At 40.9% G+C, this 15996-nt stretch overlaps 1 protein-coding gene across 1 annotated transcript in view; it reads left to right on the top strand.

Moving 5' to 3' along the window:
* Positions 1–11585: 11585 nt before the first annotated feature.
* eef2l2 (eukaryotic translation elongation factor 2, like 2) overlaps positions 11586–15996 on the top strand; it is a 41076-nt gene continuing 36665 nt past the window's right edge. Inside the window, exons 1-3 of the mRNA XM_039758331.1 lie at positions 11586–11836; positions 14235–14449; positions 15077–15258. Coding sequence (XP_039614265.1) covers positions 11834–11836; positions 14235–14449; positions 15077–15258 — 400 coding nt within the window. The 5' untranslated portion in view covers positions 11586–11833. The remainder of the gene's footprint in view (positions 11837–14234; positions 14450–15076; positions 15259–15996) is intronic.

The raw sequence follows: 15996 nt of genomic DNA, 5'->3' as shown, positions 1-15996 counted from the left end.
AATTCAGTTTTCAATTGCTATATGTATATATGTAATGCGGCTTTGCTCATTAATTTTGGTATGACCCTCACATAACATTCTGCAAATTTTGTTCATGCATCCATCAGTTCATTATCCAGTTTCAGGGCTGTATGGAGCCACAAACCACTTTGCTCTTAATTAAGGAAAAAAATTTAAAGCCTATGTTGGTATATTTCTGTTCTTACAATTTTGAACTGTGACACAAGTCATCTGTTCCCATTTAAGTGTTGCCTACTTTATTGCCAGCCGTCAACCTTTTAGTCTAAATTGGATGATTTACAAGCTGCGATCATAATCCCCTGTTACATACATTTTTTGAAAACTCGGACTCTCAAAAAATTAACCTGACATCAGTCCACACCATGAGTAGTCTTACACTGCATTCAGTTTTCCATAGTATGCTATTCTTTACTTTTAGGCATGTAGGAGAGAATGAGGGCAACCATTAAGAAGGATATTAGGAAAACTAAAAGGCAGTTAGAGAGAAATATGGTAGATAAGGCAAAAGATGACCCAAAAAGATTATTTCAGTATTTAGTAGTAAAAGAACAGTTAAGATGAAAGTAAAGTGTATCAGGAAGAGCAAAGGGGGACTAAAATATACAGACAGTGAAATGGCAAATGCTCTGAACTTGCATCTTTTTGAAGTTTTCACATGTGAGCAAGTGGATAACCTCCCAGAAGTAGCAGGGACTACTAAGGAGGTACTGAGTGGTTTGGAAATTGTAGAGGGAGAAATGCTACTGAGATTAAATAGGCTGAGATCTACATTTCTAACAAAACACCAGGACAAGATAACATATTTGCTTAAGGAAGTTAGTAAGTACATGTATAAACCCGTGGCTCATATTTTTAGAAAGTCACTGCACATTGGAGAAATTCCTTGAAGGCCTTGAAAATAGCAAATATTATTCCATTATATAAAAAGTGTGATTGAGTAGATCAAAGTAACTATAGAGCAGTAAGCTTAACATAAATCAAGGAAAGAATTATTAAGGTGATTGATCAGTGCAGAGACAGAACAGGAGTTTAAGAGAACATTCATTATGGGTTCAGATGGGGGAGATCATGTTTTACTAACATGTTGGAATTCTATGTGGAAGCAAAAAAAGGATATCATCAGAGAGGAGCCTATGATATTATCTATCTTGATTTTCAGCATTTGTTAAGTTACCACAAAAAATAGAAAAATGATCAAAGTAAAAGAAGTGGGAGTTCAGTGCGTAGCATGTAGAATACTGCAAAACTGGCTAAAAGCAGGCAGCAGAGGGTGATGGTGTGAGGAACCTTATCAGAACTGGGTGAAGTTAAGCGTATGTCCCTCAAGGTTCTTTGCTTGAGCTGCTGCTGTGTTTAAAATATATAAATGATTTGGATAGGAATATAAGTAACAAGCTGGATACGTTTGCAGATGATACCAAGATAGGTGGATTGACAGATAATCTAAAATCCGTTGAATCATTACAGAGGGACTTGGACAGTAAACAGGCTTGGGCAGATGTGTGGCAAATGAAATCTGATGTAAGTAAATATAAAGTAATACTTGTAGGAAGTAAAAATGTCAGATTTGAATACAGAATGAGAGCTCTTGGGTAGTGCTGCTGCCTCGCAGTAAGGAGACCCGGATTCGCTTCCTGGGTCCTCCCTGCGTGAAGTTTGCATGTTCTCCCCGTGTCTGCGTGGGTTTCCTCCAGGTGATCCGGTTTCCTCCCAAAGACATGCAAGTTATCCTAAATTGTCCCTAGTGTGTGCTTGGTGTGTGGTTGTGTGTTTGTGTGTACCCTGCGGTGGGCTGGCACCCTGTCTGCCTACTTGTTTCCTGCCTTGCTCCTTGTGTTGGCTGGGATTGGCTCCAGCAGGCCCCCATGACCCTGTTGTTAAGATATACTGTAGCAAGTTGGATAATGGATGGATGGATGGATGGATGAGAGGTCTTCAGCTTTACAGTACTGCTTATAAGAAGGATTTAGGAGTTGTAATGGACTCGTCACTCTCAACTGCCAGACAGTGTTCAGCAGCCATTAAGATGGCTATCAAGGTTAGGTTATATAGCGCCTTGATGTGTGAAGTACAAGTTAAAGGAGGTTATGGTTAAGCTATATGATGCACTCATCTGAAGTACTGTGTGCAGTTTTGATCTCCAGGCCATAAAAGAGATATAGCAGACAGGAGTAACTAGGTTGATTTCCAGACTGCAGAGAATGAGTTATAAGGAAAGATTAAAGGAGATGAACCTTTTAAGTTTAAGCAAACAGAGGTTAAGAGATGACCTGAGCAAAGTGTTTAAAACTAAGAAGGGAATTAGCACAGTGGTTTGAGATTGTCACTTTATAGTGAATTCAACAAGAATACAGTTTAGAATTTGTTAAGGGTAAATTTCACACAAACATCAGGAAGCTTTTTTTCCCACAGAGAGTCAAAGACATGTGGGACACATTACAGAGTAGTGTGGTAGACAGGAGGACATTAGGAACCTTCAAAACTGGACTTGAAGTTGTTTTGTAGGAATTAGGTGAATAGGACTGGTCAGTTTGTTGGTCTGAATGGTCTGCTCTGGTCAGACATTTTTCTGATGTTATAATGATATTGTGTGATGATCTGACATCAAGACCTGCCAATACTAATGGCTTTCCTTCCACCAGTTATGAATTTATTTTCTAAGGCCAGAATGTACAGCTTGACGCAGCAATGCTAGGACACTAACAGGGGAAAGAGATGTTAATGGACTAAAGGAATGTTTCTAAAACTGTGGGTCACGAGATATCTATATTTCAGTTGCACTGAGTCGAGAATTACAATTGACATGAATAAGAAAGGATCACAAAGGATTTGTTGAAAGCCCCGAGATGGGTGACCTGAGATGAAGACTGGACTCCTTTGGTACTGTGTCTCTCCGGAAAATCCTTGGGTATCGCTGGTTTGACTTTGTGTCGAATGAGCGGCTGCTCATGGAGTCCCGAATGAGGCACATTACCGGCTGCATTGTGAGGGAGCATCAGTTACGGCACTACGGCCATGTGGCGTGTTTCCCCTAAGGGTAATCCAGCTTGTTAGATCCTCATTATTGTGGACCTGAGTGGCTGGACCAGGCCAAGGGGTCGCGCACGTAACACCTGGCTGCAGCAGATAGAGGGTGGGACTGGACCCCATGTGTTCCTAGGGGGTTACCAACCGGGATTCCGAGTTGTTTTGTCGTGTAGTGGGTGCATAAATGCACTGTACCAGTGCATGCTCCCCAACTTGACTTGACTTGACTTGTGATGGGTCACCACTTGCATGACTGAAACAAGTCCCCTAGATAACATTCATCGACAATTATCCTATAGTAAACCCAGCACTCCCCACAACAGATGACAGTCAATGGCAGTTCTTCACAGTCGACCCACGATGATCAGCAGCTGTTCCTCAGGAATTTTGGGATATGAACACACACAATAGGCAAAACTGAGTCACAAGAAAAAGACATGTTAAGGACCAATGGACTAAAGAGGTTGGTCACTATAATAGCCACAAAGATAGCCAAAATGCACCTTAATATACAGTACTAAAGTATATTATATTACTAAATGTATATATTACTGTATATTATAGTACTAAAGTAAAACATTTTAGCCATGGCTGAACTGCTAATTCTGCTCATGGTGAAAGGTATATTAACTGGAAGGGACATCTCTAGGCATCTCTTAATACCTGCAGTGATGCCAACTAGGAGGCTCAATATACAAGAATAAAAAACCAGGAGAAACAAAAAGCTCAATTCAGAAAACAGCAAAAGGTAAACAAAATCCTCAGAACCACTTATATAAACTGTTGAACCTGTCTACCAGGTGAAGTGATTTTCCCACTCATCCACCTCTCCATCAATATGTTTCCTGATTTAAGACTCAACTGTGCCTCTCGAAAGAAGTGGCTATTAGACGATAAGGTCTGGGGTCGGAGCAGTCCTTCTTTTGCTACATGGACACCAAGCTAGACCTCTCCATACCAGGATCTTGGATCCTTGCATCCCTGGGTCCTTAATCTAAATAAATATAAAAGTCAATCTGTGTGTGTATGTATGTTCCAGCATCATTTCCGAATGGCTGGAGCGATTTTCATGAAACTTGGTACACATGTTTTTCATTGATCGAGTAAAAATACTGTAGGGTGAAATCAACCCTAACCCACCCCCTTCTGGGTAGGATGGGGGGGGTGACCTTGCGGTCTTGTATGCACGTTATCATCCAGTTGACACTCGGAACGACCACCAGAGGGCGAATTGGAGGTGATGGCCAGCATTCTTTATGTCTGAGCACCACTACGCCCCTGTTGCTTTTGAAATTAAATAGAGGTGGCCAGTTCCAAGGGTCAGCTGGATGATAACATATATACAAGTCCGCAAGACAAGCACATTAGTGATTCTTCATTGTTTGTTCATTTATTTTTATTTTTAAAGTTGTGTTTTTTTAATGATATTTTTCTCAAACAAAAAAATACTTTATTTTCCTCCGGGGCAATGCTGGGTATATCAGCTAGTGACCTATGAAGATGATGTGTCTTCTGACAGTTGCCCATTTTCTTATAAAGTCAATTGTGTGCTGCCTCGTTGTTGTTGGACTCATGTCAGTCCTTTCTGATCTCCAGCATCCCCAGCTAGGAGTGTTGTGTTGATATCTGTCAGCAATAAATCACAAATCTCTTGCTATCCCACTCTTAGTCTAATGGGTGGGACACTGCGCAGTGCAGTACAGTCAAAATTTCACACTTCTGTCCAAGAGAATCTCATGGTCACTTGCTGTCCTTTCAGTCACCTTTCTCAATAAGATCAGCCAACCTGTAGTCACTCCTGCCTTTCCAGAATGCCATATCCATTTGTTCTATCTCTCTACCAGTGTGGGTCTCTCCATCCCTCCATCATTTAGGACTTCCCTCTGCAGAGTTGCTCTTGTTTCCAGTAATGTCTTGCCAGTCAGACACCACTTAATAGGTTTTATTGTACATAAAATACACCGTGATAACCAATTTAATTCCTTAATAATTTAAAAAGCTGATTAATCATCCTATTTAGTTAGCAATGGAACCGAAAACGAATGTCAAAATAATAACCTTGCAATAATTCAGACTTCCTGTAATCTGATGCAGGAACCATATTGTAGATGCATTATGAAATTCTGCACATGCAGGGTGTTTTTGTTGGAACCATTTATCCTACACTGCCATCTGTTGTATGCATTAAGTATTTACTGACCATTTTATAAATAGAAGTCTGCGAGAATGGCAAGCACGTTATTGCTATTTATTTTTCCTGCTTCTGTTATCTTTAATATGTATTTCCATTAAGACGGTTAGGCCTGTGACAACTCCATTTCTATTAGGTATATTAATGGCACCCATTTAAGATGGTGACATCTTTCATCTTGCATCTTAAGTGTTGTTCTTTTTTGTTTTAATTTCAAAGTTGTACTAGTTTTTTAATAACTAAATATATTTTCATTAAATTTCATATTTATAATGGAGAATGCAGGCTTGTATGTGCTTGGGAGCATCTATTCAATAGCCAACGTGACCCCTTAGCATCAACAAATATTTGGACATTGGGCTGGGGGAGAAGACGTATATGAAATCAATGAAGATGTTGTTTCTTTGAGGTGCCAGGCATTGGTAGAAGTGTGTGACTGTATCAGTTAAGATTAACATAGCTAATGAGTTAGTACCCAGTTGTTGCCAGGGCAATTTTGTATCCTCACTCAATCTACACTCAATAGCCCATAATGACAATGTGAAAGCATACTATCAGAAAGGTTTGCAAATTTATTAAAAATCAAAACTGAAATCTCTCATTCATATAAGCATTTTAACCCTGTAATTCAGGGGTCTCCGACCTTTTTTTCCCCTGAGAGCTACGTTTACAAAATGAAAATGGCCGAGAGCTACTCCTGTTTTCTAACGTTTATTCTCATAGCTTATTTCAACCCAAACAAACTGAATAAGCTTTTTTTGCCTGAACATTTACAAAATGTTGGTGTCCACAATTCACATGTTGCATTAAAACATCACAAAAATATTTAGTCCACCTGCAAGTGCATTTTGTATGTCTGTATGCATTTTCTAGCATATCTCACACTATTGAATTAAAACATGAATGCTGTCAAAACCAAACAATGCAATTCCAAATACACAGATCTTCCTTATTCATTTGTCATTTTGTCACATGTCACTGTTTCACTTTATTCACAGATCCAGTTTCATGCCTGGTGTGTTTTTTAGTTAGTCAGATGACTGGCACTGCATGGAGTCACCAAGAGAGGCAGGTGTCTGGTGGAGTGGAGCCACTGAGGTTCACTCTTATGGAGTCTTTTAAATGTTCGTCTGTCAGTCTTGTTCTGAACTTTGATTTCATGACATTCATGTCAGACTCACAGAGGTATAAAGACCCAAACAAAGCAGACATTTTCAGAGCTGCTTGGTGAAGATTCTTATAGTTATCTGGCTCTAAGCTCCAGAAATGCTGAGAATGCTGTTGAGACTTTAACTGCACATTATTTTGAAGGTTTACTAATATATAATAAAGAAAATCCAATGTCTGTCTGTATGTCTGTGTGCTTTAAACGAGAGAACTACTTAACAAATTTAGATTGGGTTTTTTTTTCTTTAATTTGCTTGAACATTCCGGTTGATTTTGCGACTTCTCTCGTTTCGCTATTTATCATATTTCGCTTGGGGTAACAATTTATTTGCACTAATCCGAGAAAAAGACAGAGGGCTGAGGGGGGTGGCCTTCGTCACTCACTCGCCAGCTTCGGTGCGTGTTCCTTAACTCCGCTTAGCTAGTGAACGAGAGAACAATTGAATTCAACTTTTTTTTTTATTAATTTTATTACAATCCATACAAAGCAATCGAGTTTTTACAAAAAGAAAAATTGAGTTAAGAACAGATCAATCCCCACCCCTGAGAGAGAGAGCAAGCCAAGCCGCGTTAAATTTTAAGGCTTGTAAACATACCTAAATTAATAAATTCTCTGTGCTTTATAAACTTATTTTAAAATATTACTGATTAGATCCTGCCATGTTTTGAAGAAAGTCTGTACAGATCCTCTAACTGAGTATTTGATTTTTTCCAATTTCAAATAATATAACACATCAGTTTCCCACTGACTTACAAGAGGAGAGTTTGGGTTCATCCAGTTTATCAGAATGAGTCTGCGTGCCAAGAGTGTAGTGAATGCAATCACAGTTTGTTTGTCTTTCTCCACTTTAAGCCCCTCTGGAAGAACCCCAAACACAGCTGTTAATGGGTTAGGAGGGATTGTGAGTCCAAGGCTGTCTGAGAGGTAATTAAAAATTTTTGTCCAGAATAATGTTCATTTGGTGCAGGCCCAGAACATGTGACCTAGTGAGGCTGGGGCTTGGTTGCAACGTTCGCAGGTTGGCTCTTGCCCTGGAGACATTTTGGAGAGTTTTAGTCGAGACAGATGTGCTTGATATATAATTTTGAGTTGTATAATTGTATGCTTTGCACATATGGAGCTTGAGTGAATTCTCTGCATTGCTACTTTCCACTCCTTTTCTGATATATTAATTGAATTCAACTTTGTATGATATTTAAAATAAAGTGTAACTTAGGTCTTGATGTTTATGAGTCCGGATATTCTTTTAAGTGTATGCCATATTGAAAAGACAGATTGCAATTCAGATTGTGGATATGACTTTTTTGGAAAGATCGCCCACCCCTTATTTGACTAATCAAGTTTTCAAATTTATGTAGGATTCATTAACTCTTTAGCGAGCGACTTGGAAAGGGGTTCTGAGCTACCGGTAACTCGCGAGCGACGTGTTGGAGACCCCTGCTGTAATTCAATGCTTTATAGAGGCTCCTTTAACAGCAATTACAGCTTTGAGTGTTTTTGGGTAGTGTGGAAATATATCCCAAAAAAAGAAGAAACTCCACAAAGATAAAGTTTAGGGGACCGTCCCCATATATTGTCCTGCGGACAATTAAAACAAAAATGCAAAAATAAATTATCAAGAGTCGTGAGAGGTAACAATTGACAAAGTTTATGGTACAAAATGGCGTTTAAATACAGTAATGAATTATGGAAACAGGAAATGGTTGGCAGGAAGTGACGCTGAATGCAGGAGTCAGAAACAGCGTCATCTTGGTGGAACCGGAAGTGAAGTCAGTTGTGATGGCTGGATGTGATGTCATATCGAGTCGCCGGAAATGACGTCATGATGGCCATTTTGGAACCTGGAAGTGGAGGTAATTATCTTTCCTTGGTTTTTCTGTAGAGAGAAGAGAGTCAGGTAAGTATCATGTGACAATCCTTTATCTCGTGATATTTCACTCACCTTTAGGCTTTTTGACTGCCTCCTAATCGCACGTGTGTGACAGTAGGTATCTACAAGCTTTGCAAACCTGGATTTGGGTAGTTTATCCCATTTTTTCCTAGCAGATCTTTTCACTTTGTCATCATGGGGTATTGAGTGTAGACTGATGGATAAAAAAATACAAATTTCATCCGTTTAAAATGAAATCTACAACATAATAAAGTGTGCCCACATTGAAGGGGTCTGAATACCTTCTGAATCCACTGCATATTATATTGTAATGTGAGCCAAGCAACAGGGGGAGTAAGAAGAGATCTGAAAGATCTGGAGACAGAGGCTGGAATAAAAGAATTTAGGGAGAGCCAATGAGATCAGTAAGATGGGGACCTTACAGGTTTGTTTTGAATGTCACTGTATCACCACAAATAGAGTACCACCAGTAATTTGGTGCCACATGAAGCACTGGATGTTTCATTATGCTTTTAATAACCTTGGATGAAACATAACGGAATATAATTGTATCTTTGACTTCCTTAGTGGATTCAACATATTGGAATAGCCTGAGGTGAGGTGGAGTAAGGACTGATATACAGACAAAAACAGCAGTTAATGGCCCTTGGAAGGATCATTTATTAGCTCTTTTTTAACTGGGACCCAAACTCTCTATCACTCTTCGCCTAGGCAGGTGCCTGATGAAGTACTTAAGCCACCTTAAAGAAAATCTGTGTCTTCATGAGCTCTCCGCTCCACAATGTCCACCTTCACATTCTTTTATGCCACTGTAGCACTAATGGCTCTGCTCCATACAAACCGTCACCTGCATTTTTCCTCACAGGTCTGATTTGCTACAGTATTTATAAATGTTAATGCAAAATAAACAAGAGGCAAGATTGCGTTGAACCTCCATATCCTTGATGCGAGGCAGCAGCACTACCACTGTGCCACCATATTGTTACACGTTCACTCAGATGAGCGTATTTTAAATAATTTCCAATTAACTAAACTCCACATTTTGAATGATGGGAGGTAAACTTGGAGTACAGGCAAAAACCTGGACAGACATGAGGAGATTACATAATTGTCAGATAATGATTGTGATGGAATTCTAACAGAACAGAAAGCTGAAAAAACAGAGGCGCACATTTGTGAGTTCCCAATTGAAACAGTAGTGACCATAAACAATTTTATAATAATAATAACACAGCAAGTTCAGATGGCCACGAATCGCTTTTTCACCTTTGGGTGAGCCAGTAGTAATCAGACTCTCTGTTGAATGAAACATCTAGACCCTATTAAATTCCACCCATTTTCTTAACCTAATTAAAGCACTACAGGAGTCTATCTTGGCAGCAGTGGGCACAAGCCTGGAATCATCTGTCATGGAGGACCCTCACACCCACTTCCAGTAGGCCCTTTTACAATAACTGATTAAATGTGGAATAACCACAGAAAACTCACATTTATATAGGGACAAGCACAAACTCCTCATAGACATCGGCTCAGGTTGGCCATGCAGTTTCATTAACCACTGGAATCTCTCAGCGTACTTCCTGCAGTCAAATGGAATTGGCACAATTTTCCAAAGTCTTGTGGTTTCATCATCATTTTGTAATCACTATCCAGTAACTTATAACTGCAGGGCAAGTTGAGTTTTAATTAGTGTAGAGTCCCTGGGTGTGGACCTGAGAGGGACATGTTCCAAAGCTGGTTGAGACCCGTCGGAGCGGGTGGGAATAACTGGGGAAGCTGACATAATAGCAGCTCAGCGAGCGGCTTTGGGGTTTGGGTCAGCACAGACACAGTACTTAAACAGCCTTTTGGATGTGTCCCCCAGGAGCCAAGGACCTGAGGGATAGTGTGGCATATGGGATGCCTCTGACTCTAGGTGAGCAGAGTGAGGCTGAACCAGGTGACAAGAATGAGCAGGCAAAGAGACAAAGCAGCTGGGAGTGCTGAGCAGTGTGGTAAAGAAGCATCTTCTGAAGATGCCAATGGTCCATTTTAGTGCCACTCACCAGCATTCAGTGTGAACTGGCTGATTGCATTCCTCCGTCTCTTACATCCCGAGTTGTTAAACTGGTGGCAGCGGTTGGGAGAAAAACTGACTAATTACCCCGTAATTGAGCACAATCACTCTCACAACAGATTACTTCTGTCAGTGCAGACCAGATCACGTTGCACCCTTCAAATATAATGGCTGATGGAGTTTGTTTTAACCTCAAGAACGAGGGTTCTGAGAAGAGGGCAGTGTAGCACCGCTGGGTCCAAACCTGAGAGGGAGATGTTCCTCAGATGGCTGTGACCCGTCCGAGGAGACAGGAATACCTGGACAAGCCGACATAAGGGCAGGTTGGCATTGGTGTGGGGCACAGATACAGCACTTTGATAGATAGATAGATAGATAGATAGATAGATAGATAGATAGATAGATAGATAGATAGATAGATAGATAGATAGATAGATAGATAGATAGATAGATACTTTATTAATCCCAAGCGGAAATTCACAATTTTAGAGCACTTTGGAAGCATCTCCCAGTCCATTTGCTGTGCTGTGTGCTGAGTCTCGGATGTGAATATTGGCTTTGGAGCCATGGGGTTGGAGGTGTAGGGAGTTCCTCTGACTCCGGGTGAGTGGAGTGAGTTGGAGCCAGGTGACGTGAATGAGCAGGTGAAGGAAAAAAGCAGTTAGGAGCACATGCCACCACTAAAAACCTGAGCGATGTGGCAGAAGCAACCGCTGAAGATGCCAGCGGTCCATTTTAGGACCACTCACTTGCCGTAAAGTGGATGATTCCATTCCTCTGTTTCTCACAACCTATTACATTAAGTTTAGAATACTTTGTTCTGGTCGGCAGGGTGGTATGGGATCAAGTGTGCTGGGTTTGAATTCTGCAGTGCTGTTTGTGTTCTCTCCGTGTCTGCATGGGTTCAACCACACCTTTAACCCCCACATCCTCAAAGATATGCAGGATAACTGGTGATTCTAAATTACTCAAGGTGTGAATATTGTCTGTATAAGTATACTGGCACCCTGTCCATGCTTCTTCCTACCATGCACTCAGTGCTGACCAGAATATTGGCTCCACTTATACTAGTCTGACAACCAGGATTTCGCCAACATATTAATGCCAGGTGCGCTTTAAAGTCCTGAAGGTGGTAACTAGGCATTTAAAATAAAAAAGGAGAAAAAGGGTCTCGAGGTCGGCTTAACTAAAGGATCCTGTTGAAATCCCGTTCCCAAGTCCTGACTGTAACGAGATTATTTTATTCCTGGGGGCAGTCAGCTGTCTTCTCCGATTTTGGCAGACACCGACAATCAAACTGGGTCGCATTGGTCCCTGGGACTAGCGCGGCGCTGCGCAGCTCTGGATGCGGATCACGATCAAGTGCTTACGTCACTACTCCTCTCTCTCTTTCTCGCTCAAGTCCTCCATCTGAGAGGTGCAATCTGCTTAGGAGCCGCCGCAGAGGCCAAAGTACGGAACCGGGAGCCATCCGTCACCATGGTAAGCCCCTGAAAACCCATCTGCTGTCATGGAAAAAACGGTTTTGGCTAGCGGGGTGTTCCCATCATGAGCGGCGAACGCCACTTTCTGACGTTTTAGATCTTTCTAGTGAAGTGACGTAGTAATATTAATACAGCCACCTGGCTGTCACTTGTTTAACGGTAGCCCACGGCGGCGGTGTACGCAAAGTGACACCGAAAAAGCCTAAAATCCACCGTGTCGAAAACGTAGCCCCGTACGTTATATCAGTTTACAACAACTCTGTGGCGCCCTGCTTCTTCTTTAACAAGCGTATTTACAGACCGTGTGACACTTCAGAAGAATGCTCACGATGTCTCTTTTGGCTTTCCGTCGGTCATTTTCTTTGGACTCCCAACGTTTAGGTTGTCTTTGCTTTGGTTCGTTTATTTGCTTTGGTTCGTTTATTTCATCCAGGAGAACGACTGCGCAACTGAAAGCTTCGTAGTCCTTAGAGGGGGTTCGAGAAATTAAAAATCGCAGGTCCCCTCCCGTTTATAAATAGAGTCGCCGTCCGCTTTGCCCGTTAATGGACCGGGTGTGGCTTTGGTCGCAATTCCAGTATGACTATTGCATAGTATATAGGTTTGTTGACAGCAGTTTTACCATTCTCGATCGAAGACGGTGGTAGCGCTGGTCATGTCTGCAGGGCTTCGTGCCTCACCTTTAGATCGGGTGTCACGCGGGAGCAGTACGCTGTGCTCTATTTTGGGTGGGCAAATATTGGTAACATAATGCGACAAGACGGTATGGGAGCAAAAGGCAGGGAAGGCGCAGAGCAGCTCTCGGGAGTGCCTACCGCTTTACCAACTAGTGGCCTCAGTGAAAGACTTGTGCGCGAGTCGAGGAGTCCGCAATTGGGGCTACCGATAGCAAGGGACATCTCATAGCAGGCACTAACCAGGACACCGAGGCTGGCACTTGCACTTAATGCACTTAATGCAAGCATCCATTTTATAAACCCACTTTCCTAGAGCGGTCATACCATCCATCCCATTGGTTCTCAACCTTTATTCTTGCAAGGTCCCCCAGTGTACCACATTAATATATCTAAGGTAGCAGACACCAAATGTGTCCCATATATTTGCCAAAATATGGATCCTGTATGGATGGCCCTTCTGGGATCATCAAACTGTGCACCCAAGGATCATATGGGGCCCATTTGGTACACTGTTACAGGCAGTGAGCAAAAAACTGGGCAGTTTGGGGTCCCAAAGGACAGGATTGGGACCTTTGATCTAGATAATATGAACCTAAGTTTAAAGCAGGCATTGAAAACAATAAAAGATTATCTTATGGCTTGTTAGTCTGCAATGTTAGGTTCTTATATCGTAGATTTCTTCCTTTCCTAGGATATCATCCAAATGATTTGAAGCCTAAAACATATAATTTTTCAGTCTGTCACATTTTTCTATTAAGTGTTTTATTATATCAAAAAGTGCATGATGAACACACGCAGATATAAATATATATAATAACTAGGGGGCTTCACCCCCTGCTTGCTTTGCTCGCCAACCCCTGTGTTTGGTTTTCCAGATACACACCTGTAAGATTTTTTTTTTCTTTGAATTGTTGCTATTTCATTAGTTTCACTTTTATTTCAGAACTTCTGTAAAAACAATATTTGGAATCTTTCCTGTCCCAATATGCTGAATCTTTTAAATGAGGTCTGTGAGACTTGTGTTTAATGACTTTGTACCATAATTTAGGATAGGTTTCTCTGTTTGGAATTCAGCAGCAGTTAATCATTTTTTTTGCAAAGTAACCAATAAATGCATGTGAGTTAAACCCCGTTTTTGAAATTCTCTGACGTAAACTAATTTCCTTTTGTTTGCGTCAATCTTCCGCTCCTGTTGGGTCTTGAAATTACCCATAAGCACAGTGACCCTCAGATCCTTTATGCTGTGGCCATTACTGTTAAAGTGTGATGCCACCGGTAGATCAACACTGTTCTGATTGATATGAAATCTATGTGAGTTCATTCGCTGGCGCAGTGTCTGACCAGCTTCCCCTACGTGCAGTCCAGTGTTGGGGCATCCTATGCACATGATTAGGTAGACCACATTAGCAGATTTGCATGTGAACGGACCCTTTATTTTATTGTCCTGCTGGCAATGTGGTATAACTACCTGATCTGTCGTGTAGATATGTGCACAGGTGCCTCACCTGTTCTGTAGGCAGGGAGATGTGCCACTTGCTACTGAGCCACACATAGAGTTTCGGACAATCAGTTGTTTGAGCTTTAGAGGATGTCTGTATGCAAGGAGGGGAGGTTCTGGGAATATATCCTTTAGTTTATTGTCTTTCTGTACTATAATTTCAAATTGTTGCGAAGTTAGGTAACAAACAGTAATTTATTTTATGCCTTTTTTGTACTTAGGTGAACTTTACAGTTGACCAGATTAGGGCAATCATGGACAAAAAGTCCAACATCAGGAACATGTCTGTGATTGCCCACGTGGATCATGGGAAGTCCACCTTGACAGACTCTTTAGTTTGCAAAGCTGGAATTATTGCATCTGCTAGAGCAGGAGAAACCAGATTTACAGACACCCGGAAAGATGAGCAAGAAAGATGCATCACAATCAAATCAACGTAAGTACGGTGGGCTACTTCTCAAGTTTGCATTCAGTTTATGGTATACTGGTACTAAGTAACCATTAAATTGTAATTCTAATTCAGACTTTCCCTTAGCAATTCAAAAAAGTGAAAAGGAATTAAATAATAAAGGAAAATGAGAGCCTTGCAGTACATCAGCCATCTTACCATTTAGAAAAGAAATGTAACATAAAGCAGTGAATAAAATTCTGGAATGTTTAGTTCAGCAACCATAATAATTGAAAGACTTGGTGCCAATGGACAGACATCAGACAATCAGAACATCCCAGCTCTTAACATTCAGCTGTGTTTTCAATCCTAGCGCTCTGTGCATTTGAGTCTAAAATAAATTCTTCTGAACTCTAAAGAAATGAGAACATAGCTTAAAGAGCAGCAAGATGATTCTAAGTGGATTCTTACATCCTTTTGTACATGCTTATAAGCAAGCTTCATATTTTCGTAGTTTTCAAAATGTATATCACTGGAACTAATCCCAATTACCCTCTTAGCTTCAGTACAGAACTCTGTGTAAGAATGTTCTCTTTGAGCTTTAAACAGAATCAGTGAGACTCAAAGGCCCTGGACTAATTTAGCTCCTCTGTGTTTTTGATTTACACCTTACAGAGCCATTTCCCTGTATTATGAGCTTTCAGAAAACGATTTGGCCTTCATCAAGCAGAGTAAAGATGGATCGGGATTCCTCATCAACCTGATTGACTCCCCTGGACATGTGGATTTTTCCTCGGAAGTGACTGCCGCCTTGCGAGTTACAGATGGCGCTCTTGTTGTTGTAGATTGTGTGTCAGGTATGAGCCTATCTGGAAGAACGAATTCTAACAAAATATACTGCACATTGATTGAGATCTAAATTAAGAGGGCGGTGAAAGGAAGAAATGGTTATTATCCCTTCTTATTGCACTTATAAGGCTATTAATTATCAAACTGTTACTATTAATGTCATACAGCCTGAAATTCCATCAACATAAGAAATGTGCCCAAGGTAGGTAAAGCAACTGTCTGCAGACATGTCAGGATAATTGATTCTTGTGTCAGTGTGTGGGTTAGTAAAAATGTAGAATTAAAATGTGCTTTGTTTTGTGCAGAAAACTGTTTTATGCACTTTTTTATAAGACACGAGCGACTGGGAGCCCGATTGAATTGGGCTACAAAGTCTACGTTTGTGAAATCCATACTTTCTCTGCAAAGAATTATTTGTTTTTTAAGTACTTGAAATGATTTTGTTATCATGGCACTGATTTGTACTTAAAATAGACCTTTTCGACCGATGTAATGAAGAGTTGCCTGTTTAAACGGGGCTGCGAGACGTGAACTCAGCTCTTCGGCGCACCTCATTTGATTTTTTCCGGCAAACAAATTTTCAAAGCAAGCCATATTTTATGACTCTAATCAGAGTCGGAGTAATAATTATGTTGGTGTGGTCATTGTAGATCTGACATCGGCTAAAATTTAAACAGTTACCGTTGTTAATACCCAGCCGTCATTACTCAGTTTGCCAATAGATGTCAGAAGGATGGATGCCAAAA

The sequence above is a fragment of the Polypterus senegalus genome, chromosome 7 (assembly GCF_016835505.1).
Source record: "Polypterus senegalus isolate Bchr_013 chromosome 7, ASM1683550v1, whole genome shotgun sequence".
NCBI classification, from domain to species: Eukaryota; Metazoa; Chordata; class Cladistia; order Polypteriformes; family Polypteridae; genus Polypterus; species Polypterus senegalus.
This window is presented reverse-complemented; position numbering and strand designations above follow the sequence as displayed.